At 41.8% G+C, this 25,311-nt stretch overlaps 1 protein-coding gene across 13 annotated transcripts in view; it reads left to right on the top strand.

Annotated features, from left to right (window-relative positions):
• cacna2d2a (calcium channel, voltage-dependent, alpha 2/delta subunit 2a) overlaps positions 1 to 25,311 on the top strand; it is a 909,486-nt gene that overhangs the window by 818,717 nt on the left and 65,458 nt on the right. For all 13 annotated transcript variants that reach the window (XM_059944500.1, XM_059944501.1, XM_059944510.1 and 10 more), the window contains 6 exons: positions 3,493 to 3,583; positions 5,952 to 6,014; positions 12,481 to 12,584; positions 18,985 to 19,086; positions 21,086 to 21,180; positions 22,730 to 22,777. In XM_059944500.1, the coding sequence (XP_059800483.1) occupies positions 3,493 to 3,583; positions 5,952 to 6,014; positions 12,481 to 12,584; positions 18,985 to 19,086; positions 21,086 to 21,180; positions 22,730 to 22,777 (503 nt within the window). The remainder of the gene's footprint in view (positions 1 to 3,492; positions 3,584 to 5,951; positions 6,015 to 12,480; positions 12,585 to 18,984; positions 19,087 to 21,085; positions 21,181 to 22,729; positions 22,778 to 25,311) is intronic.

Below are 25,311 nucleotides of genomic sequence, written 5' to 3'. Positions count from 1 at the left end.
ACTGATGCGTCGATTGTTTATTTCTCTCAATAGCTCCTGCCTGACCTGCTGAGTTCCTCCCAACATGGTGTGGGTGTTGCTGTGGAACACCAGTGTCTGCAGTATCACTTGTGCACACTGAGAGTTGAAAAAAAGGGAATACTCTAAATAGTCCCACTTTGACTCTCATTGACCTAGCACCATTCTCCTTCTGTATATTCCTAGGATTCTACATTTCCCTGAATCAGAATCAGATTTATTATATGTTGTGATTTTTTTGTTTTGTGGCAGTAGCCTAGTGCAAAATATAAAAGTTATTATAGATTACAACAAGAATATACATATTAAAAAATAAACAGTACCCAACAAATGAGATCAAATTAGTGAGGTAGAGTACATGGGTTCATGGGACCTTTCAGAAATATAATGGCAGAGAGGAAGAAGCTGTTCCTACAATGCTGAGTGCGTGTCTCCAAGTTTCTGTACTTCCTCCCTAATGATAAAAGTGAGAAGGGGGGGGCACTTGGGTGGTGATGGTTCTTAATGTTGGATGCTGCCTTTTTGAGGCATCTCCTTTTGAAGATGAACTCAATGGTGGGGAGACTCATACCCATGATGGAGCTGACTGAGAGCGCAATCCTTTCCAATCCTGTGCAGTGGCCTCTCCATACCACACAGTGATGAATGTTTGCCACAGTACATCCAGAGTCTTTGTGACATACCAAATCCCCTTAAACTCTTAATGAAATATAGCTGCCTTCGTCATAATTATGTCAACATCCTGGGCCCAGGATAGATCTTTAGCCATGTTGACAACCAGGAATTTAAAGCTGCTCACCCTTTCCTCTGTTGACCCTCAACGAGAACCTTAGTCAAGTCAAGTCACTTTTTATTGTCATTTCAACCATAACTGCAGATACAGTACACAGTAAAAAATGAGACAACATTTTTCAGGACCATGGTGCTAATGAAACAGTACAAAAGCTACAGTGAACTAAGTAAAAACAACACAGAAAAAAAAACTGCACTAGACTACAGACCTACCCAGGACTGCATAAAGTGCACAAAACAGTGCAGGCAGTAATAAAATAAAATTATATTTATTATAATAAAATAATAAACAAGACAATAGGCACAGTAGAGGTCAGTAAGTTGGTGTCAGTCCAAGCTCTGGGTATTGATGGCTTGGGGGAAGAAACTGTTACATAGTCTGGTCGTCAGAGCCTGAATGCTTCAGTGCCTTTTCCCAGACAGCAGGAGGGAAAAGAGATTGTATGAGGGGAGCGTGGGTCCTTCATAATGCTGTTTGCTTTGCAGATGCAGTGTGTAGTGTAAATGTCCGTGATGGCGGGAAGAGAGACCCTGATGATCCTTTCAGCTGACCTCACTATCTGCTGCTGGGTCTTGCGATCTAAGATGGTACAATTTCCAAACCAGGCAGTGATGCAGCTGCTCAGGATGCTCTCAATACAACCCCTGTAGAATGTGGTGAGGATGGGGGGTGGGAGATGGACTTTTCTCAGCCTTCGCAGAAAGTAGAGACGCTGCTGGGCTTTATTTGCTATGGAGCTCATGCTGAGGGACCAAGTGAGATTCTCCGCCAGGTGAACACCAAGAAATTTGGTGCTCTTAGTGATCTCTACCACGGAGCTGTTGATGTTCAGCGGGGAGTGGTCACTCCGTGCCATTCTGAAGTCAACAACCATCTCTTTTGTTTTGTTCACATTCAGAGACAGGTTGTTGGCTCTGCACCAGTCCGTTAGCCGCTGCACCTCCTCTCTGTAAGCTGACTCATTGTTCTTGCTGATGAGACCCACCAAGGTCGTGTCATCGGCGAACATGATGATGCAGTTTGAGTTGTGTATTGCTGCACAGTCGTGGGTCACCAGAGTGAACAGCAGTGGACTGAGGACACAGCCCTGGGGAGCCCTCGTGCTCAGTGTGATGGTGTTGGAGATGCTGCTCCCGATCCAGACTGACTGAGATCTCCCAGTCAGGAAGTCTAGGATCCAGTTGCAGAGGGAGGTGTTCAGGCCCAGTAGGCTCAGCTTTCCAATCAGTTTCTGAGGGATGATTGTGTTGAATGCTAAACTGGAAGTCTTATGAACAGCATTCGAACGTGTGTGTCTTTTTTGTCCAGGTGGGTTAGGGCCAGGTGGAGGGTGATGGCAGTGGCGTCGTCTGTTGAACAGTTGGCACGGTATGTGAACTGCAGGGGGTCTAGATGTGCCTCATGACGAGCCTCTTGAAACATTTCATGATGATGGATGTGAGTGTTAGTGTGTTCTCTCAATTTCTCCTTCCTGATGTCCACAATCAAGTCCTTGGCCTTACTGATATTGAGTGCAAGGTTGTTGGTGCAACACTACTCAACCTCACTCATCAATCTAACTCACTCCCGTATGCCTGTACACTTGTTAAAATTGTCTCACAAATTTCTGCTTAATCTACCCTTAAACAGTGACACTGTGCTCTCTAATTAGCCTAATTTAAATATAGTGACTCTCTGATCTCTCTGGTTAACCATAACTCAACACTAAGGTCCAAAGAAGCAAAATTTTGCTCATCCTTCCAGGCAAGCACACATAGCCTAACTGAATGAATCACTCTTGGTCCTTCAGAATGAGAATCAGGTTTATTAGCACTGGCTTGGATGATACCAAAGTTGTTGACTTGTGGCAGCAGTACAGTGAAAAGACAAGAAAATAAATTATTGTAAATTACAAAAAGAAATATATGATGCAAAAATAAGGAATAACAATCTAGTGACATCTCTATATATAATAATATCATGTCAATGGATTTGTGGACTTTTCAGAAATCTGATGGCAAAGGTGAAGGTGAATTTTTTGAGTGTGAGACTTCAGCTCCTTTATCTCCTTCCCAGTGATAGCAACAAGAAGAGGCCATGCCACAGATGGTGAAAATCCTCAGTGATGGATTCTGCCTCTTGAAGTCCTCGATGGTGAGGAGCATTGTGCCCTTGCTGGAGCTGGCTGTTTTCCAACCTTTTGCAGCCTCTTGTGATCTTGTACATTGGAGTCTCCAGGTTGTGATGTGACCAGTCAGAATATTCTCCATTGAACATGAATAGAAATTTAACAAGTTTGTGTGCCAATCTCTATCTGAAAGGCATGTTTACAAGCCATCTCATTTTTCATCTGGAGGCAAACTTTTGGAAAAGACCAGGAGTGGCTCAGAAGAGATTAGTAGGAGATATAAGCCTCAATGCCCTAACTAGAGCTCAAGTGTTTTTTTTTAGAGTGCTTTTTAATAAAGTCAGACACACCCAATGTCTAAGAATTATTCAAAGGGAACTGTGTGTTCTTATTATAGGCGTCACAGTAAATAGTACATAGAACATGTTCTATGTTCACAGTAAATAGTGCTCTCCAGTTCACTCCAGGCAAAGTCAAACTGAGATTCCAGTTTGATAACCTTGGTGCAGATTGCAATAGGACTGAGCTCAGAAACCTCTGCATAACACTCCACCTCATCTCTATATTTCTTCAGGTGAATCGGACTTGATCTATAATCTGATCTTGGATTCAGGAATCACTGCCAAGTTAGTGGAGAAAGTCTGGAAGAATCACGACTTGCACACGTAAGTTCTGGGTGCTGCAGGACTTATTGAGGAAGGATAGGAGAAGGGAGCAGGGCTATTGCCACCCTGGATGGCGGTATTGCAGGGTGACAATGACATGGCAGCACAGGAGACACTGCAGTGAACTAAAAGTGTGTTGTTCCAGCTCCCCAGTGATTTGCTAGTTCAGGTGGAATTTAAACAGAAGTGAAGCTCCTGTCACAATTCCTGATCTGTATTGAATCAGAGGTTAAATTAAATTAAATCAGAGGAATTAAGGATACACCCACTAGTAACAACCTTTATTTATATAGCGTCCATTATGTGATGAGACACTCTAAGGAAAAGTTTCTGTCATGTGATTCCTGCACAGTCAGTGTCATCACCAGCCATACCCACTTGGCTACAGAACACTTGGGCACACCTGCTGAGCAAGGGCGGGCTGAATATGTAAGGATAAACCCTTGTCATTGCCACAGCATTTCAGAGTTACCATTCCCCTCTCTGCAAGCAGAACAAGGCTTTTTTGTTGAAATAAAACCATCAAATCAAAGAAACCAGGCTCTGATTCCTGGAACAATACTGGGAGATTCAAGGTCCAATCAATATTGGGTGAATCTGACTGGACGACTACCTGCAGCTCGGCCAATTGTGTTTGAAATTTATTCTTTCTGTATTAAGTAGTTCTAGGATGAAAGAGGTAATCCGTAAGGGAAGAAGATGGGCTTGCCCTCAAAGAGAGGTCCAGTGGAGTGCTCTTCCTGCTTCTATATTCATCTCTCTGCTGGCAGCCGGCAGTGCTGCTGAGACCCCTGGATAAGAGGTGGTTTGCACAAACAAGGCCAGCCAGTGGCCAGCAACTGACCAGCCCTTGGCTGCTTCAGTCTCTTCACCTGTGTTACCCAATGTGACCAACAGTGAAGATGCGTGGTGTGGACGCTTGCATGATTTTTGACAGTAAATTGGACAGGTTAATTGTTGGTTTTGTAGACCAGTAATGTTGAGTATAGAGAAAGACCTATAATACTGACAACGTAATGTACTTTTATATAAACTCAGTGCACTGAGTTTGTACTGGCTCTCTGAACATTCCCATCAATCTCTCACTTCTTTCCAAGTAACCTGCTCACTGCCTAGATTCCCCTCCCACCCACCTCTAAAGGGTAACTTAGCATGTGAGAGGAAACTGGAGCATCTCAAGGACACAAAGAGAGAAGCAACCTCCACACTGACAGAACCCGTGAGATTGCAGCACTAGTTGATCTAGCACTCTGAAATGAACTGATATCCAGGTAATCCCTGTCTACTTGGTACAGCATTTAACACAGCAGCAACTATAAGGCCCAATCAATCAGTCAGACACAATGTGAGCCCACCTCGGAATTCACTAACCCTTTAAAAGCAACACCAAATTAGGGGGTCACATCAGATCTCCAGCCACTAACAGGCACCACACTTGCTCTGTCATCAGCTCTGTTTGGCAGGGCCAAAGAGCCTGTTTCTGTGCCATAGTGCCTTATGAGTTTCACTCCCTGCCAACACCCACACCATTTCCTCAGCAATGTAACTGAACCTGAAGCAGTGTCTGGTGCCGTGTGCACCAGGGGTCAGGGTTCAATACTGACCATGGGTGCTCTCTGCATGAGGGTGCATGACCTTTCTGTGACCTTGTAGGATTCTGGCCATTTCCCAAAGACATGCTGGAAGTTCATTAGATGGTACACTGCTCCTAGCATGGATTTGTGTCAGTAAGGGAGCTGCTGAGAATGTGAGAGTTGAAAGGGTGCAAAGAAATTAGGGAAATGGGACTCGGGGGGCTTATCTGTTGAGAATTACCATGTACTCAATGGCTTAATCCCTCCTCTGTGTATGAATAAGTTGATATGTTACCTATGGGAATGCACTTTTCACCGGATATGCTTAAACTAATTGACTTTGCCAATTTATGTATAGTTAAACTTACTTTGCGTTGATTGCAACTAAGGCAATCGTTCCAAAGTGGCACGGAGCAAGAAACTCAAATAGTCATACAAGAATTTTACAGAAATGTTCAAAGCTAATCAGAACTGAGAGTCCACTGGCGGATGAGATCGTCTTGAAGAATTAACTCATTTTGACTCTTCCCTCTTCTCCACTCCTTATATCCCACTTTCACCCTCTTTCTGTGTGTGCATGTGTGTGTGTGTGTGTGTGTGTCTGTCTGTCTGTCTCATTCTCTATATCTACCTCTCTTCTACATTGTCTCAATCTCTATGTTTCATTCCATCCTTTTACTCTATCTATGTTTGAATTCTCCATGTGCTGTCGGTCTCCTTTCACCTCAATCTATCTCATCGCCTCCTGACGTTTATCCTCCCGTTCCTATTTCCTTCATAAACCCATCATTTAGGCTGGGTCTGCTTGCAGTCTTCGTAGCCACAGATGGAGGAATCACAAGATTATTTCCAGCCAAGTGAGTATCCAGTTTTTCTTCATTTATTTAAACAGAAATAATAGGAATAGAATTAGGTACAGTCAAGATTACTAGAGAGAAAGTGCTTGCGAAGCTGAATGGACTACGGTTAGGTAAGCCGCCCGGACTGGATGAGGTGCACCCACGGGTTCTGAAGGAGGTGGTTTTGGAGATTGTGGAGGCATTGGAAATGATCTTCCAGGAATCAACAGACTCTGGCATGGTTCCAGAGGACTGGAAGGTCGTAAATGCAGTTCCGCTGTTTAAGAAAGGAGGGAGGCAGCAAAAAGAAACTTACAGACCTATTAGTCTGACATCGGTAGTTGGAAAGTTATTGGAGTTGATCCTCAAGGACAAGGTTATGAAATACCTCAAGGTGCATGACTAGATAGGCCCAATCCAGCATGGTTTCATGAAGAGAAGCTCCTACCTCACCAACCTATTGGAATTTTTTGAGGTAATCTGAAATAAGATTGACAAGGGAGAGGGTGTGGATGTTGTGTATTTGGATTTTCAAAAGACCTCCGATAAGGTGCCATAAAAGAGGCTGCATAATAAGATGACAGCCCATGGAATTACAGAAAAGATATTGGAATGGGTGGAGCATTGGCTGATAGGCAGAAAGCAAAGGGTAGGAATAAAAGGATCCTATTCTGGTTGGTTGCTGGTTACTAGTGGTGTTCCGCAGGGGTCGGTGTTGGGGCCGCTTCTGTATATTGATGATTTAGATTATGGATTAAATGGTTTTGTGGCTAAGTTTGCGGATGACACCAAGGCAGGTGGAGAAGCAGGAAGTGTTGAAGAAACGGAAAGGTTGCAGAGAGACTTGGTCAGTTTAGGAAAGTGGGCAAAGAAATAGCAGATGAGATACAATGTTGAGAAATGTACGGTTGTACATTTTGGAAGAAGAAATAATCGGACAGATTATTATTTAGATGGGGAGAAAATTCAAAAATTGGAAGTGCAAAGGGACTTGGGAGTCCTCGTGCAGAATATCCTGAAGGTTAACCACCAGGTTGGATCGGCAGTAAGGAAAGCGAATGCTATGTTGGCATTTATTTCAAGAGGAATGAATATCTCATGTAAGGAGAGTAAGTTCAGGACATTAAGAGTAAGGAGGTGTTGATGAGGCTCTATGGGGCACTGGTGAGACATCATTTGGAATGCTGTGTGCAGTTTTGGGCCCCCTATCATAGAAGTGATGTACTGATGTTAGAGAGAGTTCAGAGAAGATTTACGAGGATGATTCCTGGAATGTTTGTCGGCTCTTGGACTGTATTCATTAGAGTATAGAAGAATGAGAGGGGATCTCATAGAAACATTTCGAATGTTGAAAGGGTTTCGACAGTAGATGTGGAAAGGCTGTTTCCCTTGGTGGGTGAGTCCAGGACAAGGGGCCACAGTCTTAGAATTAGAGGGTACCCAGTTAGAACAGAGATGAGGAGAAATTATTTTAGCCAGAGGGTCGTGGATTTATGGAATTCGTTGCCACATATAGCTGTGGAGGCCCAATCAATGAGGGTGTTTAAGGAGGAGATTGATTGGTATCTAACTAGTCAGGGTATCAAGGGATATGGGGAAAAAGCCGGAAATTGGAACTAGATGGGAGAATAGTTTAGCTCATGGTGGAGTAGCAGAGCAGACTTGATGGGCCGAATGGCCTACTTCTACTCCTTTGTCTTGTGATCTTGTGAACAATTTGACTGTGAAACAGAAGATAGAACATAAAGTATTGCAGCACAGTACAGGCTCTTCAGCCCACAATGTTATGGCAACCTTTTAACTGATTCTAAGATCATTCTAACATTTCCCTCCCATATAACCCTGCATTTTTCTATCATTCATGCGTTTCTTTAAAAAAAAGTTTTTGAAAAAACATATTGTATCTGCCTCTACCACCACAAACGGGCAGCCTGTTCTGCTAACTCACATACCAATAGTTGATTACATTGGTGGGTCAGGAGTTAGGCACAGACAGACCTGGGTATATGAGGGCAATTCCACTCCTTTCATGCCCAAGAGCTGCGAGGTGTTTAATGATTATCTAGTAATTTTATGCTTACCAGTGCTCCAGGGTCTGATTCCAAGTTGCTTAATGTCCTGAACTTAGACTACAAATGCTTATTATGAATACATGTATTCAAAATCAACAGTTCAGATTGCAACATACACATCAAATGCCAACCATTACACAAATGGACTCTGTAAAAAGTTCACCAAGACAGACCTTTGGAAAAGCACATTTACTCAGAAATTCCGTACACTGACCTCCATAGTTATAGTACACTGACGCTCCACAACACACTGACCAAACTTTAATGAACAAGGTAAAATCTTAGTTGACAGCAGAGAATGGTGGCTAGTTGCACAACATGAACACTTAGGGCTATTCAATAGTGCTCCCAGATTCAGAGTCAGGCTCATTATCACTGATGATGTGGTGAAATATTTTGTCTTGTGGCAGCAGTACAGTGCAATACAAAAATTTAATATAAATCCCAAGAATAAATCGAGTGAAGTGAGGTAGTGTTCATAAGATCAAGGACTGTTCAGAAATCTGATTGCAGAGAGGTAAAAACTGTTTCTAAAACATTCTGTGAGTCATAGCACCCATAGTTTCATAATACTGACCCACGATTACAACTCAGTGGCCACAGTTACAACTCACTAATCCATAGTTACAACTCACTGACCCACAGTTATAACCCATCACCTACAGTTACAACTCACTCACCTACAGTTACAACTCACTGGCTCACAGTTACAACTCACTCACCCACAGTTACAACTCACTCACCCACAGTTACAACCCATCACCTACGGTTACAACTCACTCACCCACAGTTACAACTCACTCACGTACGGTTACAACCCATCACTTACAGTTACATCTCACTGGCCCACAGTTTTATCCCATCACCTACAGTTACAACTCACTCACTCACAGTTACAACTCACTGGCCCACAGTTACAACTCACTCACTCACAGTTACAACCCATCACCTACGGTTACAACTCACTCACCTACTGTCGCAACCCATCACTTACAGTTACAACTCACTGGCTCACAATTACAACTCACTGACCCACAGTTACAACTCACTCACGTACAGTTACAACCCATCACCTACGGTTACAACTCACTGGCTCACAATTACAACTCACTGACCCACAGTTACAACTCACTCACGTACAGTTACAACTCACTCACCTACTGTTACAACCCATCACTTACAGTTACAACTCACTGGCCCACAGTTTTACCCCATCACCTACAGTTACAACTCACTCACCCACAGTTACAACTCACTGGCTCACAGTTACAACTCACTGGCCCACAGTTACAACTCATTCACCCACAGTTACAACCCATCACCTACGGTTACAACTCACACACCCACAGTTACAACTCACTGACCCCCACATTTACAACTTTCTGTCCCCCCATTGTAACAACACACTGATTTACAGATTACAACATACTGACCCACAGTTTACACACTACACCTAGATAAAAGATTGAACCACAATTTCAACAGGCAGACCCTCTGACCCAGAAGCAGATAACTCCTAGAGCCTGAGATTACAAGGCCCATTGGATTAACAGTTAATTTCTTACTGTTAACCGTACTCTGTCCCTGCAGTGACATAACAGCTCGATATATGTGGTAGGTGGTGTCACTAGAGATGTCATTCTCACAGAATTACAGTTTCAGTTGCTCTGCCCCATATTAATGCACTGGAGTCTGCCTCATTCTGTCAGCCTGCACAGGAAGTGACCTAATGAACCACTATGTCCATACCAATCATCTACTAGCCCAGATTCTTTTCAAACAGCACTTGTCTTCACCTTTTCAGGGTAAAAACCTAAGATTCTAATCATCCTCTGGGTGAAAAAAATCTTTAGACCCCCTCTACCTCTCTTAGTCCTCATCTTAAACCTACGCTCTCTGGGTTAACTTATTGTTGAACTTCTTTCTCACTATCTACCCTATCTATACCCCTCATAAATTGAAACACCACTATCAGATCCCCTCTCAGCCTCCTCTGGTCCATGAAAAACACTCCCAGCCGTTCCAGTCCCAGGCAACATGCTGATAAATCTTCCTCTCAGCCTTCCCAGCGCATTAATACCTTATAGTGTGGAACTAGAAATGCACCCAAGACGTACAAAAAAAGCTGGATGAACTCAGCAGGTCAGGCAGCATCCATTGGAAAGAAGCAGTCAACATTTCAGGTCGAAACCCTTTGTCAGGTCCTGAATGCTTTTGTATTCTAGACCTCTTGAATTGAGTGCTAACATTGCATTTGCTTTCCTTACCCCTGACTCAGCCTGCCAATTAACCTTTAGGAAATCCTGCACGAGGACTCCCAAGTTCCTTTGCACCTCAGATTTTTAAGTTTTCTCCCCACCAAAGTACATGACCATACATTTCCCTACACTATGTTCCATCTGCCTCTTCTTTGCCCATTCTCCCAATCTGTTGAAGTCCTTGTACAGACTCCCTGCTTCTTCAACCCTTCCACCTATCTTAATATTGTCTGTAAACCTGCTCACAAAGCCATCAAATCCTTCATCCAAATCATTGACATACAGCATGAAAAGAAGCGATCCCAACACCAACCCCTGCAGCGCTCCACTAGTCACTGACAGCTAACCAGAAAAGGATTCCTTTACTCCCACTCTATGCCTCCTGCCAATCAGCCAATCAATCTCCATTCTAGTACCTTTCTCATAATACCATAGGCTCTTATTTGGTTAAGCAGTCTTGTGAGCCGCATCTTGTCAAAGATCTTCTGAAAATCTGAATAATCAACATCCACTGACTCTCCTTTGTCTAATTAAGCTGCTTGTAAGAATCAGATTTCCCCTGGCATTGCTATCTCTCTTGGAGTTCGACTTTCTCTTCAATTGGCACTGTCCCATGAACTTAGAATGTCTCTTGGAACTACACTGGCCCTTCCAAATCTCTCCCTTCCTTTCAAGTCTAAAGTACAACTTCCAGAGGAAGTTAAAGGAACTGTGGAAAGTTAAAAATAAGTTTTCAGTTAGTAGATGGATCATTTCATGTTTTTATTAAGTTGTGTGATTGGATGTGTTGTATCAGTGGGAGACTCTGGGTAAGGTGTTGGGATATTTTCAGAACTCTTTAAGAGCATCTGGCATAAAAGATTTGCCCAAACTCAAGAAAATCTGCAGATGCTGAAAATCCAAGCAACACACACAAAATGCAGGAGGAACTCAGCAGGCCAGGCAGCATCTATGGAAAAGAGTACAGTCGACGTTTCAGGCTGAGACAAGTCCTGATGAAGGACCTCAACCCAAAACATCGACTATTAACTCTTTTCCATAGATGCTGCCTGGCTTGCTGAGTTCCTTCAGCATTCTATGTGTTTTGTTTAAAAGATTTATCCACATTCTCTCACTGATAGAGTGAGGGTCTCTGCAATATGCTGCATTGATATTTCACTCATTTTAAATTTCAAAATTAGCTCCTTTGTTTTGAATTTCAGTGGTGCATTAGCCTTCTGTCATCACACACACAAAGGTCAGGTAGTTTCCATGGAGGGAGATGGAAGATGGTTTAGTCTGCAGATAAAAGGAAAATAGTTTAAAGAGCTGGAGGCAAAGGGTAGAGCAAAGCTAACGGGTGATAGGTAGATCCATTTAAGGGGTTGATATGCAGATAGAGGGCCACACCCTTGTCAAAGGGTTTGGAGACTTGTGTGCCTCAATGACCCGGAGAGCTATATTGGCTGGAGTCAGAGCTTTCTGTTTTGGCAGTTGGTAGGTCACTCTTGCCAAACAGGTGAAAAGGTAGAGGCCAGACTAAAAGTGGTCCACCAGTCTCCATTTCAGGGTTTAGCTCAGGGCTAACAACCCGACTGGTCAAAAAAAAAATTGTTTGGGAAACAGTAATGAAGAAACCTTCTATAACTGTGTGCAACAATATGGACAGAGATGGAGGACCTTCATTGCTGCCCTAAATGCCAGCAGAATAACGGGTAGAAAGTTAGTAAAGAGGGAAAAGAGTGGGAATGATGTCAGTAGCTGAGAAGTGGAAGTGGCAAAGGGCTGAAGCTGGTGGAATCTGACAGGGGAGAAAGGTGGAGAATGGAATGAAGGAGAGAGGTGTGGAGAGTGAATAGTCCAGATGAAGGGTCCCAATCCAAAAATTCAATTGTGCATTTCCCTCCAGATGCTACCTGACCTGCTGAGTTCCAACAGTTCTTCGTGTGTTACTCCAAATCTCAGCATCTGCAGTCTCTGTTGTGAACAAGGTTTCTGTGACAGTGTTGGTCATAACCATAATGCACAAGATTCGGGATGATCTAGGCATGTTAAATCAAACACCTTCCCTAAGTCATAAATTTTCTTAGGTTCTATGTCCTTCTTAGCTGGGATTCTTTATTTTCGTTGATGGTAGAAACATTTTACCTAGCATTGAGTTATGTGTGTTTACAGGGCTGCTGAAGATTGGATTGAAGACCCAGAGCCTTTCAGTGCAAGCTATTACAGGCGGAGCTTAGACAACACTGGTTTCATCTTCAGTGCACCGTATAGGGAACGTATGTGTCCTGAGGAGATAACAGGCTCGATGTTTACATTTTATTTTTAATGAGGAGTTTGCAAATCTCACCTGACAACATTGTTATCAGTATCTCTGAAACTCCTCAAAGGCCTACCCATACATTAGACATCAATGGATTCCATTAACATAGCATTCTTCCACATTAAGTAATGTATATTAATAGAAAGTTCAACAGTGAATTGGTAGAATTTATTTGATACTTTGAAAGGGCCCTGATTGGTGCATAATTTAACTTTCAGTTTGGAGTTAACAGAGGGTAATAGGAGCTACCAGAGTCTCTGTTGGGATTAATTGAAGCTTTCACATCTTGGAGCAAGATTAACAGAGGGTCCACAGAAAATCAATCTGAAATGATTGAGGATCTCACATTCTATTCTAAGTTTAATGCAGAGGCCCAGATAGTCGAATTGGAGGATCCAACATAGGTTCAAATGGGGGTTAATAGAGGATCCTACTCAAGATTCTTTGAAGGGATTTATTAAAGAATTCCATTTTTAGAAGGTCCAACAGAGACTTGTTGAGGGATTAATATAGCAACCCACAGAGAATAAATTGGAGTAGTTATTTTAAAGGTTAAAATTTTAACCTGAAAATCCCACACAGAGTTGAGTGGAATTAATAGAGGGTCCAATAGAGATCGAATCGGAGACCGATTCTGTGATAGAATCAGAGGGACAAGAGGGGGAGGTGTTGTGTTGCTTGTCAGAGAAAATATTACAGCGGTACTTTGGCAGGATAGATTAGAGGGCTCGTCTAGGGAGACTATTTACGTGGAGTTGAGGAATGGGAAAGGTGTTGTAACACTTATAGGGGTGTATTGTAGACCACCTAATGGGGAGTGAGAATTGGAGGAGCAAATTTGCAAGGAGATAGCAGATATTTGTAGTAAGCACAGGGTTGTGATTGTGGGAGATTTTAATTTTCCACACATAGACTGGGAAGCCCATACTGTAAAAGGGATGGATGGTTTGGAGTTTGAAAAATGTGTGCAGGATAGTTTTTTGCAGCAGTACTAACTAGAGAAGGGGCAGTGTTGAATCTTCTGTTAGGGAATGAAATAGGTCAGGTGACGGAGGTATGTGTTGGGGAGCACTTCGGGTCCAGTGATCACAATGCCATTAGTTTCAATATAATTATGGGGAAGAATAGGACTGGACCCAGGGTTGAGATTTTTGATTGGAGAAAAGCTAACTTTGAGGAGATGCGAAAGGATTTAGAAGGAGTGGATTGGGACAATTTGTTTTATGGGAAGCATGTAATAGAGAAATGGAGGTCATTTAAAGGTGAAATTTTGAGGGTGCAGAATCTTTATGTTCCTGTTAGGTTGAAAGGAAAGGTTAAAAGTTTGAGAGAGCCATGGGTTTCAAGGGATATTGGAAACTTGGTTAGGAAAAAGAGAGAGGTCTACAATAAATATAGGCAGCATGGAGTAAATGAGGTGCTCAAAGAATATAAAGAATGTAAGAAGAAACTTCAGAAAGAAATTAGAAAAGCTAAAAGAAGATTCGAGGTTGCTTTGGCAAGTAAGGTGAAAATAAGTCCAAAGGGTTTCTACAGTTATATTAATAACAAAAGGATAGTGAGGGATAAAATTGGTCCCTTAGAGAATCAGAGTGGACAGCTATGTGTGGAGCCAAAAGACATGGGGTAGATTTTGAACAATTTCTTTTCTCCAGTATTCACTAAGCAGAAGGATATTGAATTGTGTAAGGTAAGGGAAACAAGTAGAGAAGTTATGGAAACTATGACAATTAAAGAAGAGGAAGTACTGGTGCTTTTAAGGAATATAAAAGTGGATACATCTCCAGGTCCTGACAGGATATTCCCTAGGACCTTGAGGGAGGTAGAAATAGCAGGGGCTCTGACACAAACATTTCAAATGTCATTAGAAACAGGGATGATTGGCGTATTGCTCATGTGATTCCATTGTTTAAAAAGGGTTCTAAGGAGTAAACCTAACAATTATAGGCCTGTCAGTTTGACGTCAGTGGTGGGTAAGTTAATGGAGAGTATTCTTAGAGATGGTATATATAATTATCTGGATAGACAGGGTCTGATTAGGAGCAGTCAACATGAATTTGTGCGTGGAAGGTTAAGTTTGACAAATCTTATTGAATTTTTTGAAGAGGTTACGAGGAAAGTTGACAAGGGTAAAGCAGTGGATGTTGTCTATATGGACTTCAGTAAGATCTTTGACAAGGTTCCGCATGGAAGGTTAGTTGGGAAGGTTCGATTGTTAGGTATCAATATTGAAGTGGTAAAATGGATTCAACAGTGGCTGGATGGGAGATGCCAGAGAGTAGTGGTGGATAACTGTTTGTCAGGTTGGAGGCCGGTGACTAGTGGTGTGCCTCGGGGATCTGTACTGGGTCCAATGTTGTTTGTCATATACATTAATGATCTGGGTGTCAGGGTGATAAATTGGATTAGTAAGTATGTAGATGATACTAAGGTAGGTGGCATTGTGGATAATGAAGTAGGTTTTCAAAGTTTGCAGAGAGATTTAGGTCAGTTAGAAGAATGGGCTGAACGATGGCAGATGGAGTTTAATGCTGATAAGTGTGAGGTGCTACATTTTGGTAGGATAATCCAAATAGGACATGCATGGTAAATGGTAGGGCATTGAAGAATGCGGTAGAACAGAGTGATCTAGGAATAATGGTGCATAGTTCCCTGAAGGTGGAATCTCATTTGGATAGGGTGGTGAAGAAAGCTTTTGGTATGTTGGCCTTTATAAGTCAGGGCATTGAGTATAGGAGTTGGGATGTAATGTTAAAATTGTACAAGGCATTGATGAGGCCAAATTTGGAGTATTGTGTACAGTTCTGGTCACCGAATTATAGGAAAGATATCAACAAAATAGAGAGAGTACAGAGAAGATTTACTAGAATGTTACCTGGGTTTCAGCACCTAAGTTTCAGGGAAAGATTGAACAAGTTAAGACTTTATTCTTTGTAGCATAGAAGGTTGAGGGGGGACTTGATAGTGGTATTTAAAATTATGAGGGGGATAGATAAAGTTGATGTGGATAGGCTTTTTCCATTGAGAGTAGGGGAGATTCAAACAAGAGGACATGAGTTGAGACTTAGGGGGCAAAAGTTTAAGGGTAACACCAGGGGGAATTTCTTTACTTAGAGAGTGGTAGCTGTATGGAACAAGCTTCCAGTAGAAGTGGTAGTGGCAGGTTCAGTATTGTCATTTAAAGTAAAATTGGATGGGTATATGGACAGGAAAGGAATGAAGGGTTATGGGCTGAGTGCAGGTCAGTGGGACTAGGTGAGAGTAAGCGTTCAGCATGGACTAGAAGGGTCAAGATGGCCTGTTTCTGTGCTGTAATTGTTATATGGTTATATGGTTAATGGAGTGTGATTAACAGAGGTCCCACAAGTGGGTTAACAAAGTTTCCAGTAGTCTTAGTGTAAACAGGGCTCACAATGACTTAAATAGTGTGTTTAATGAAGCACCGCACAACATTTCAATGTGGGATTACTAACAGAAATTCAGATGGAGGAATTACTAGAGGGTTCTGTTTTTATTTTATTTTTAATGAGGAGTTTGCAAATCATTCAATATTGACAGTGTTACAGTGTTATCAATGTCAATGAAACAGTGTTATCAACGTCTCCAAAACTCCTCAAAGGCCAACCAGGCATTTTAAATTAGCTCATACAGTAACGTGGCTATTTTTTCCAATCACATTTCAATCACTTTGAGATCGAAGGATCTACACCAACCTGCTGTGGAAATATTCACAGATATTAAGAAGGTGATTGTATTGGAGAAGAAATGCAGTAGATTCACCAAGACATTCCCTAGCCTGCAGTTCTTATGAGGAGAGAGAATTGATTTGGAGAAGAGGGCTGAGGAGTGACAAAACCAAGACATACAGCATTAGACAGGACATTAGATAGGTAGGAAATTTTTCCACATAACAGGCATGTCATGAAACAAAAGGACAGAGGTTTAGGTTCGGGTGAAGAGGTTTAGAGGAATATATGGAAGAATTTTTCAGCCAGAGCATAACTAGAGTTTGGACTCCACAGCTTGAGAGGGAGATTAAAGCTGAGATTTCATTACACATAAAAAGTATTTAATGTGCACTTGAACTGTTTTTTGCATGGAAGGCTACTGACCAAGTACCCGTAAACAGGATTAGTATAAATAGGTCAACTTGGACATGATGGAGCAAATGCTGTCTGATTCTATGACAATGAGGTGTTATGAAAGGGTACCATTAATGGAACATTCAATAATCTTGGTGTCTGAACAATAGATGGTGAAATTAATAGAGGATCCCACAGAGACCAGCACTTAGTTATTGATATCCCACAGAATCTTGGTTTGGTACTGATATAAGATTCAACAAAGACTTAAATAGAATCAGAATAGGTGAATAAATTAAAGATTCCATAGCATTTCATGGTGGGGTTGATAAAGGATTCAACAATGTGTCAGAATAATAGAAGGTCCCATAGGATATAGGATTAATAGGTGGTCCCACGAAGCCCAGTGTGATATTAGTAGAAAGTCCCAGAAAATATAACAACCTTGAGAGGTCAAAGTGTGGGATCAATAATGTTGATAGGTCTATGTCCAAGGGCTACACTAAGTTTCAAGGAATCTCAGTGTGAAATCCATATTCAATATTAGAGGTCTTAGAGTGAATTCATAGTCTTCAGGATCTCTGAATGAGAAAGAATCATTGATATCAATGGGTTTCAGCATAAGAGATCTCAAGGTATCCCAGTATTGGTATCTCAGTACAGTATTGTTATCCCAGTATTGGTATCTCAGTATTGGTACCCCAGTATTGGTATCTCAGTATTGATATCCCAGTGTTGGTATCTCAGTATTGATATCTCAGTATTGGTACCCCAGTATTGGTATCTCAGTATTGGTATCCCAGTGTTGGTATCTCAGTACTGTTATTTCAGTATTGGTACCCCAGTATTGGTATCTCAGTATTGATATCCCAGTGTTGGTATCTCAGTACTGTTATTTCAGTATTGGTATCTCAGTATTAGTATCCCATTATTAGTATCCCAATACTGGTATCTCAGTATTGATATCCCAGTGTTGGTATCTCAGTACTGTTATTTCAGTATTGGTATCTCAGTATTAGTATCCCATTATTAGTATCCCAATACTGGTATCTCAGTATTGGTATCCCAGCATTGCTATCTCAGTATTGGTATCCCAGTATTGGTATCTCAGTATTGGTATCCCAGTATTGGTATCTCAGTATTGATATCCCAGTATTGGTATCTCAGTACTGGTATCTCAGTATTGGTATCCCAATATTGGAACCCCAGTATTGGTATCTCAGTATTAGTATCCCATTATTAGTATCCCAGTATTGGTATCCCAGTATTGGTATCCCAGTATTGGTATCTCAGTATTGGAACCCCAGTATTGGTGTCCCAGTATTGGTATCTCAGTATTGGAACCCCAGTATTGGAACCCCAGTATTGGCATCCCAGTATTGGTATCCCAGTATTGGAACCCCAGTATTGGAACCCCAGAATTGGTATCCCAGTATTGGTATCTCAGTATTGGCATCTCAGTACAAGAGCTATAGTCAATTTTAAGATGGTCCCAGTAAGAGCTTTATAGTCATTCTCATGGAGTTCAGGTGGGAGACTTATTGTCAGTCTTGGAGTTTCAATGTGAAATCTGTCATCATTCTCAAAAGGGTCTTCGTATAAGGTCTACAGTCAGTCTCAAGCAGTCTCTTGGGTGGAGGGGTTGTTGGAAATGTGGAGAGAATAAATTAGGATTGGTGTAGGACTCATGTAATGAATATAGGGTACTTGATTGTTGGCATGACCTCATGGTCGCAGGGCTTATTAAGCTGTATGTCTCTAGTCTATTAAGTCTCTCGATAGCCTCCTCTAATCCACAAGGGAAAAAAATCTCCATTTTCTCCAATCTTTCCCCATTGTGCAATTTTCCAATTCTGTCCAACATCCATGAAAATATCTTTTGTATTTTCACATCTCTCCTGTAATCAAAATGCAAAGCAAACTGTAGATGTGGACACCTGGAATAAATTCTGGTCCCTGTCTAAATGCCTCTCAAAATCTGCATGGAATCATTCCTGCTTCCACTACTTCTCCTGCCAGTGCATTCCAGGCACCTGTCACTCTCTTTGTGAAGAAGCACACCTCATAAATCTTCTTTAAACCTCTTCTTTTACCTCATGTCCCAAATATCTGACATTTCTACCCTGACATTAGTTGTTTTGTTACTTTCACATTTACCACACATTTGTCCATTTACTTTCGATCTCCCTGTGACTGTTCCATTTCATTGCTGATCCCGATCAGTTAAATCCCAATGTGGACAAATTGTAACTGTGTGTTCTGATTGATCCACAGCTAACACCATGCTGGGGATGGACGTGCTAAACGGTAGCATTGGGATTCTCGTGAGTGCTGCTGTGAACCTTGACATCTACGGGAAATCCCTGAAACCTGCAGGTACGTCAGTTCATTTCACACATCATCTCATCATCAAAAGCAAGAATTTAATTCCGACCTTTTCCACAGTAAATTATCCCAGGATATTTCACAGTGCTATTATAATGAATTTAAAATCATGTGAGAAATTGGGTTTAAATATGTTTAAAAAATCAAGAACATTAAACATAAAAAGAGGCCCTTGTACAGTTTTGTCATTAGTAATTGGCAAAGGTTCCAAAGACTGGAGGGCAGCTAATTTTGTTCCATTGTTTAAGTGGGTAGCAAGGAACTATGGGCTGGCGATTCTGACTTCAATTGTAGGGAAGTTACAGGAGAGAAATCAGAGGAACAAGATTTACCATCACTTACTTGGTCAGTCAAGGTCTGATCAGGAATAATCAGCATGATTTTATGTACGGAAGGTCATGTCTGATGAAGCCTTTGAAGTTTTTTGAAGAAGATCAATGAGGGTAGGGGAGTGGATGTTGTCTATACTAATTTTAGTATAGACATTAATATAGTTAGGACTTATACTGTCAATGGCAGGGCACTGGTGAATGCTGTGGAACAGAGACCTGGCAGTACCAGTTTGCTGAAAGAGCCTGCCAGGTAGGCAGGATGGTGCAGAGGCACTTAGCATGCTGCCGTTCATCAGTTAGGAGATCAAATTTAGGAGTCGGGACATTACGTAACACTTATATAAGTCACAACTGAGGCTGCAATTGAAGTATTGTGATCAGTCCTATTCTCCTATTATAGGAAAGACATTGTCAAGCTGGAGCTGGTTCAGAAGAGATCTACAAGGATGCTACAAGAAGTTACCCACACTGGGCTTTTATTCCTTAGAGTGTAGGAGAATGGGGAGTGACCTCACAGAAGTTTATAAAATCATGAGGGGGCTGGATATATGGAGTATGGATTCTGCTCCTATAACTTGAGGTCTTATTAATATGTTGGACAGTTGTAATCTTTCCCCAGTCCAAAACTAGAGAATACAAATGCATGGGGAGAGATTTCAGAGGCCTATGTGGCAACTTGTTTACACAGAAGATAGTGAGTACCTGGAATGAGCTGCCAGAGAAAGTTGTCAAGGCAGGTACAATTGTAACATTTAAGAGTTATTTGGATGGTGTCTTGGAAGGCTGGGTGATGAACATGGGCAACTGGGACTAGCAGGGAGAACGCTGTGATTGGTACAGGCCAGCTGGTCCAAAGACCCTGTTTCTGTGCTGTGTTATTCTATGACTGTGAATCCCCAGAGCCCCACGGTCACTACATAAACCCTGGAATTACTAATGCAGGCTCACCAGCCTGTGGTTGCTGCCTTTCTTAAATAAAGGCACAAATAAATAACTGATTTATAAAGTAATAATAATTATAAATAAATTATAATTATTAAATATTATAACAATAAATGTATAAATATTATACTCTACATTTTATATTTATAATTCATTTATATAATGTTATATAATAAATAACTATAATTTATATAATCATAACTAAACTGATTAAATATAAAGCACAATATTGCCTACATTCTAGTCTTCTGGTACCTGACTTTAACTAACAAGATACCGAAGTTTTTTCCATGGCCCAGCCATGTCCTCCCTTGCTTCTCACACTATGTCAGGCCCCAGGAATTTATCCACCTTTTTGTATTTCAGGACGTCCAACACCCCTCTCCTTTTAATATGTTCCAATATATCACTGTCTACTGCCTTGAACTCAATATCCTCTATATCTTTCTCCAAGTTAGAACACTGCAGAAGGGGTTCAATTACCTCAAGTTATAGAGGACATACTTTGGGGCAGTAGTTCAGATCATGTCAGTATAATCATCCATGGAGACAATCAAGGGTTCGGCAGCCAATGGTGTGAGATTTATAATCAGCCAATGTCATAGAGCTAGAAGTTAAGATCTCATAATGGTGCAAATGTTCACATCCACTCACTTCTTCACGGTTTTCTGACTTTGCAGAATCACATCCCTTACTATTCATTCTGTTTTTCTCAGTGGTTGGTGTGAAGCTGGACTATGAAGCATGGGTCTCAAAATTTAAAATCCTTGCCAGTAACCAGACAAACCGAGACCAGGTGGAGCCAAGGAAGGTAAAAGCCCAAGCAGAGTTCTTTATTCATGCCAGAGCTACACATCACTTGGACTTCACACAGAGGCATCCCAACCCCTGTTCGAGGACAGCAAAAACAGGGGTGACATTGTTTGGGGGGGGGGCTATTCTAGAACATCAAAACAACCAGTGATATTGTTGTGTGTACCCTGTTCTAGAATAGCAAGTCCATGGGTGATATCATTGTGCATGCGCCCCGTTCTAGAACAGCAAAGCCATCCGTGATATGGAACTGGCATGCTACTCTGTCATTGGATGAGGTGTGTGTGTGTGTGTGTGCGCGCATGCATATGTGAGCATGTGTGACTGTATGTGAGTGTACATGTGAACATGTGTCAGTGTGAGTATGTGTGTGAGTGTGTATGAATGTGTGTGTGTGTGTGAGTCTGTGTGTGTGTACTTGGTCATCCTTGTATTGACACTCTTCCCCCATCTTACCATGTATCTGTGACAACTTAATGCTGAAACAATTTACTCTTCAATGGAATGCCATCTTCAGTTAATGGTGATCCTGACATGGACATTTCCCATCCTCTTAATGCTTCTTACTTTCTTTAAACCTGGAAATCACTCTCCCCTTCGGGCAGTGTGGCCTAGAGTTTGCATGGCACCTTTGGGGACACTATAAACGGGAGGTGCATAGAGGTTTGGTTGAGGCCGTACCACTGCAAAATTTTACAGCCAGCTAAAGATACAGTAACAACAGAACAGTCCTGGTGTGTGTAAAAGTTTTTTCTTTAAACTGGCCTATGTCTGGAGGAGGGGCTGGCAAAGTTGCGAAGGTGACAAAACTTGTGTAGAAGTTGTAGGGGCTGGGTATCAGTGGTGAAGGGCAGGGATCTAAGAGTGGGTTTGGGATGGTGGAGGGTGGAGGTGTTGTCAGGTTATGGTGTTGGAGGTCACTGTAAGCTGAAGGGGGAGTCTGAGTGGATTGGTGAAACCAGGATCAGGTTCTGTCAGGCCTGGAAATTGGTAGAAAGATTGTGATGGAGATTGAGAAGGCTAGTTGGGAGTGCTGTTTGAGGGATATGGTTGGGGGTGTTCAGGGAGATGAGAGAAGGAGTAATTGAAAGGGAGGGATGTAGTGACAAATAGATATTTTGCTTAAAGAGCTACCTGAGATAGGTTAGTATGCAGGTAATGAGCTGATCAGCTATGAGCTCCTCTGCAATTGTTCAGTGAATGCCTGGACCTACACAATTTGTAATTAATCTATGACTTTACTTTGCAGTATTGTTATTGAAATTGATTGTGCAGTATGCAAAAACATTTAGCCACAGTCCAGTTTCTGAGTCCGAATGGCATGTTAGCTTCCTTCTGCCTCCATATTGTCATACTTTACTGATATTTCACTTCTCACAGTTCTTATTGCAGGACCTACATCGTGAGGCTTTGCCTCCATTTTGGTGTGATTTGCTAACATACAGTGGTGAAGCTGGTAGTGACGGACACCACAGTAATAGGGGTGGGGGTCACGTAAACACCACCAGAGACACACTCTGACTTCCTTTTCTCTTTACTTCGCACAGTGCATGCCATCATCTGACTGTGAGATGGACTGCGATGTGAACAGTGAGGTGGGTAAAACGGAAGTTCTGCTTCAAAATTGTTGGTGTGGCAATTATAACCTAAAATATGTGAGATTCAGTAGTATACAGATAGCAGTGTTCTGGCTGAACTTAGGTCATGTAGACTTAACTGGCAGTATGTGAAGGAGGTAAACAGGTCAATGTCATCTTCAGCTTCCTGTTCTCAGAAGACCAATGTCAGCCAAGCTGCCGCATGGTTCCGACTGATCATGTCTTTAGGGTTCAGGAAAGGAGGAGTATGTTCCTGACTATTATCCAACAATTTACAACAGGTTTTATGCATGAACATCTTACCTGTCTGTTATCTCTGTATCAAGTATTATTAGAATAGAATAACATTCTCCTCCATGGCCTCTCAGTTTGGAGCAGCACGGTAGCGGAGTGGTTAGCGTAATGCTCCTACTGCACCAACTTACATTGCTACTTATTGGGAAAGTTTGTATGTTGTGTCTGTGATGTGTGGGATTCCTCCAGAAGCCCTGGTTTTCTCCCACATTCCAAAGAGGTATGGCTCGGGTTAGTGATTTGTGGCATGCTATGCTGGCGCCAGAAGTGAGGTGACATGCTGCCCAGTACAAACCTTGCTGATTTGATTTGATGAAAATGATGCATCTCACTCTATGTTTCAATGTACTGTATATGTGATAAATAAAGTTGATCTTTAATCTTTAATCTCGGTCTATTCAACTTGGCCAGTTCCATTTGGCCTAAACAGTGTTAACTGCAGAACCTCTTAACAATGCTGCACTGTTACCTTTGTATTTCTTCTGGGATCCATCTTTGGTGACATTGAACACAGAACATAGCACAGTACAGGCCTTTTGCCCCAGAATTTGGGCCAACCTTTTAACCAACTCTATGATCAATCTAACTCCTTCCTTCCTATATAGCCCTCCATTTTTCTATCATCCATTTGCCTATCTAAGAGTTCTTAAATGCTCCTAATATATTCCCCGGCAGGGAGTTTGATGCATTTGGCACTTTCTTTGCAAAAAATATTCCTCTGACATGCCCCCCATTCTTACTTCCAATCACCTTAAAGTTATAACCTCACATATTAGCCAATTTTGTCCTGGAAAAAAGACTCTTGATTTCCACTCAATCTATGCCTCCTATCAGTTATTACTTCTCTATCAAGTCACCTTTCATCCTCCTTGGCTCCAAAGAAAAAAGTCCTAGCTCACTCAAACTATCCTTATAAGACATGCTCTCTAATCCAGGCAGCATCCTGCATGGCAACTTTGAGGGATCCATGGACATGAACCCCAAGATCCCTCTATTCTTCCACACTGCTAAAGAGATTTTCTGGAAAGACAGATACAAGGTGCACCTATAGGTAGCAAACCCAGGTGATCCCTCCACTTTCTGATTTGTCATGCAGGTTCGCTAACATCTACAGGACTGTGTAGAAGTCATAGGCACATATAAATAACCAGAGTTCTTAGAGAGGATGGGCTGAAACTAGAGAGGGTTCAAAGGAGGTTCACGAAAATTATTGAATGGCTTCTCTTGTGAAGAGTGTTTGATGGCTCTGGGCCTATATTCACTGGAATTCAGAAGAATGAGCGGTGACCTCATTAAAACCTATCAAATGGTGAAAGTCCTTGATAGAGTGGATGGGGAGAGGAAGTTTCCTTTCTTATGAACTTTCGAGAATCACTTGATTCTGGCATGGTTCTGCAGGACTGAAAAACTGCAAATGTCACTCCACTCTTGAAGAAGGGAGGAAGGCAAAAGAAAGGAAATTATAGGCCAGTTAGTCTAACCTCAGTGATTGGGAAAGTGTTGGAGTCCATTATTAAGGATGAGGTTTGGGGGTAAGTAGAGTCTAATAATAAAATAAATCCAATTAAGCATGGTTTCTATAAGAGGAAATCTTGCCTAACAAATCTGTTAAGAGTTCCTCAAGGAAGTAACAAAGGAGAGGTGGACAAAGGAGAGGCAGTGGATGTCATTTACTTGGATTTTCAGAAGGCATTTGATAAGGTGCCACACGAGGCTGCTTAATAAGATAAAATCCCATGGCATTACAGGAAAGATAATGGCAGGAGGCAGTGAGCAGGAATAAAGGGTTGACTGCTAGTGACTAGTGGTGCTGCTCAGGGGTCAGTATAGTGACCACTACTTTTCACATTGTCAATGATTCAGATAAGGGAATTGATGAAGATGGGTGGAGGGGTAGGTAGTGATGAGGAAGCAATGAGATTGCAGCAGGACTTAGACAAATTGGAAGAATGGGCAAAAAAGTGGCAGATGGAATACAGTGTTGGGAAATGTATGATGATGCATTTTGGTAAAAAGAACAATAGTGCAGAATATTATCTAAATGGGAAATAAATTCAAACATCAGCGGTACAAGGGGACTTGGGAGTCCTCATGCAAGACTCCCAAAAGTCTGTGGTAAAGAGAGCAAATGCAATGTTGGCATTTATTTCAAGAGGAATAGAATAGAAAAACTAGAAGACATTGCAGAGGCTTTAAAAGATACTAGTCAGGCTGCACTTGGTGTATTGTCAACAGTT

This window comes from Hypanus sabinus, chromosome 19, assembly GCF_030144855.1.
Source record: "Hypanus sabinus isolate sHypSab1 chromosome 19, sHypSab1.hap1, whole genome shotgun sequence".
NCBI classification, from domain to species: Eukaryota; Metazoa; Chordata; class Chondrichthyes; order Myliobatiformes; family Dasyatidae; genus Hypanus; species Hypanus sabinus.
Note: the sequence above shows the minus strand (reverse complement) of the source record. Positions and strands in the feature narration are given on the sequence as shown.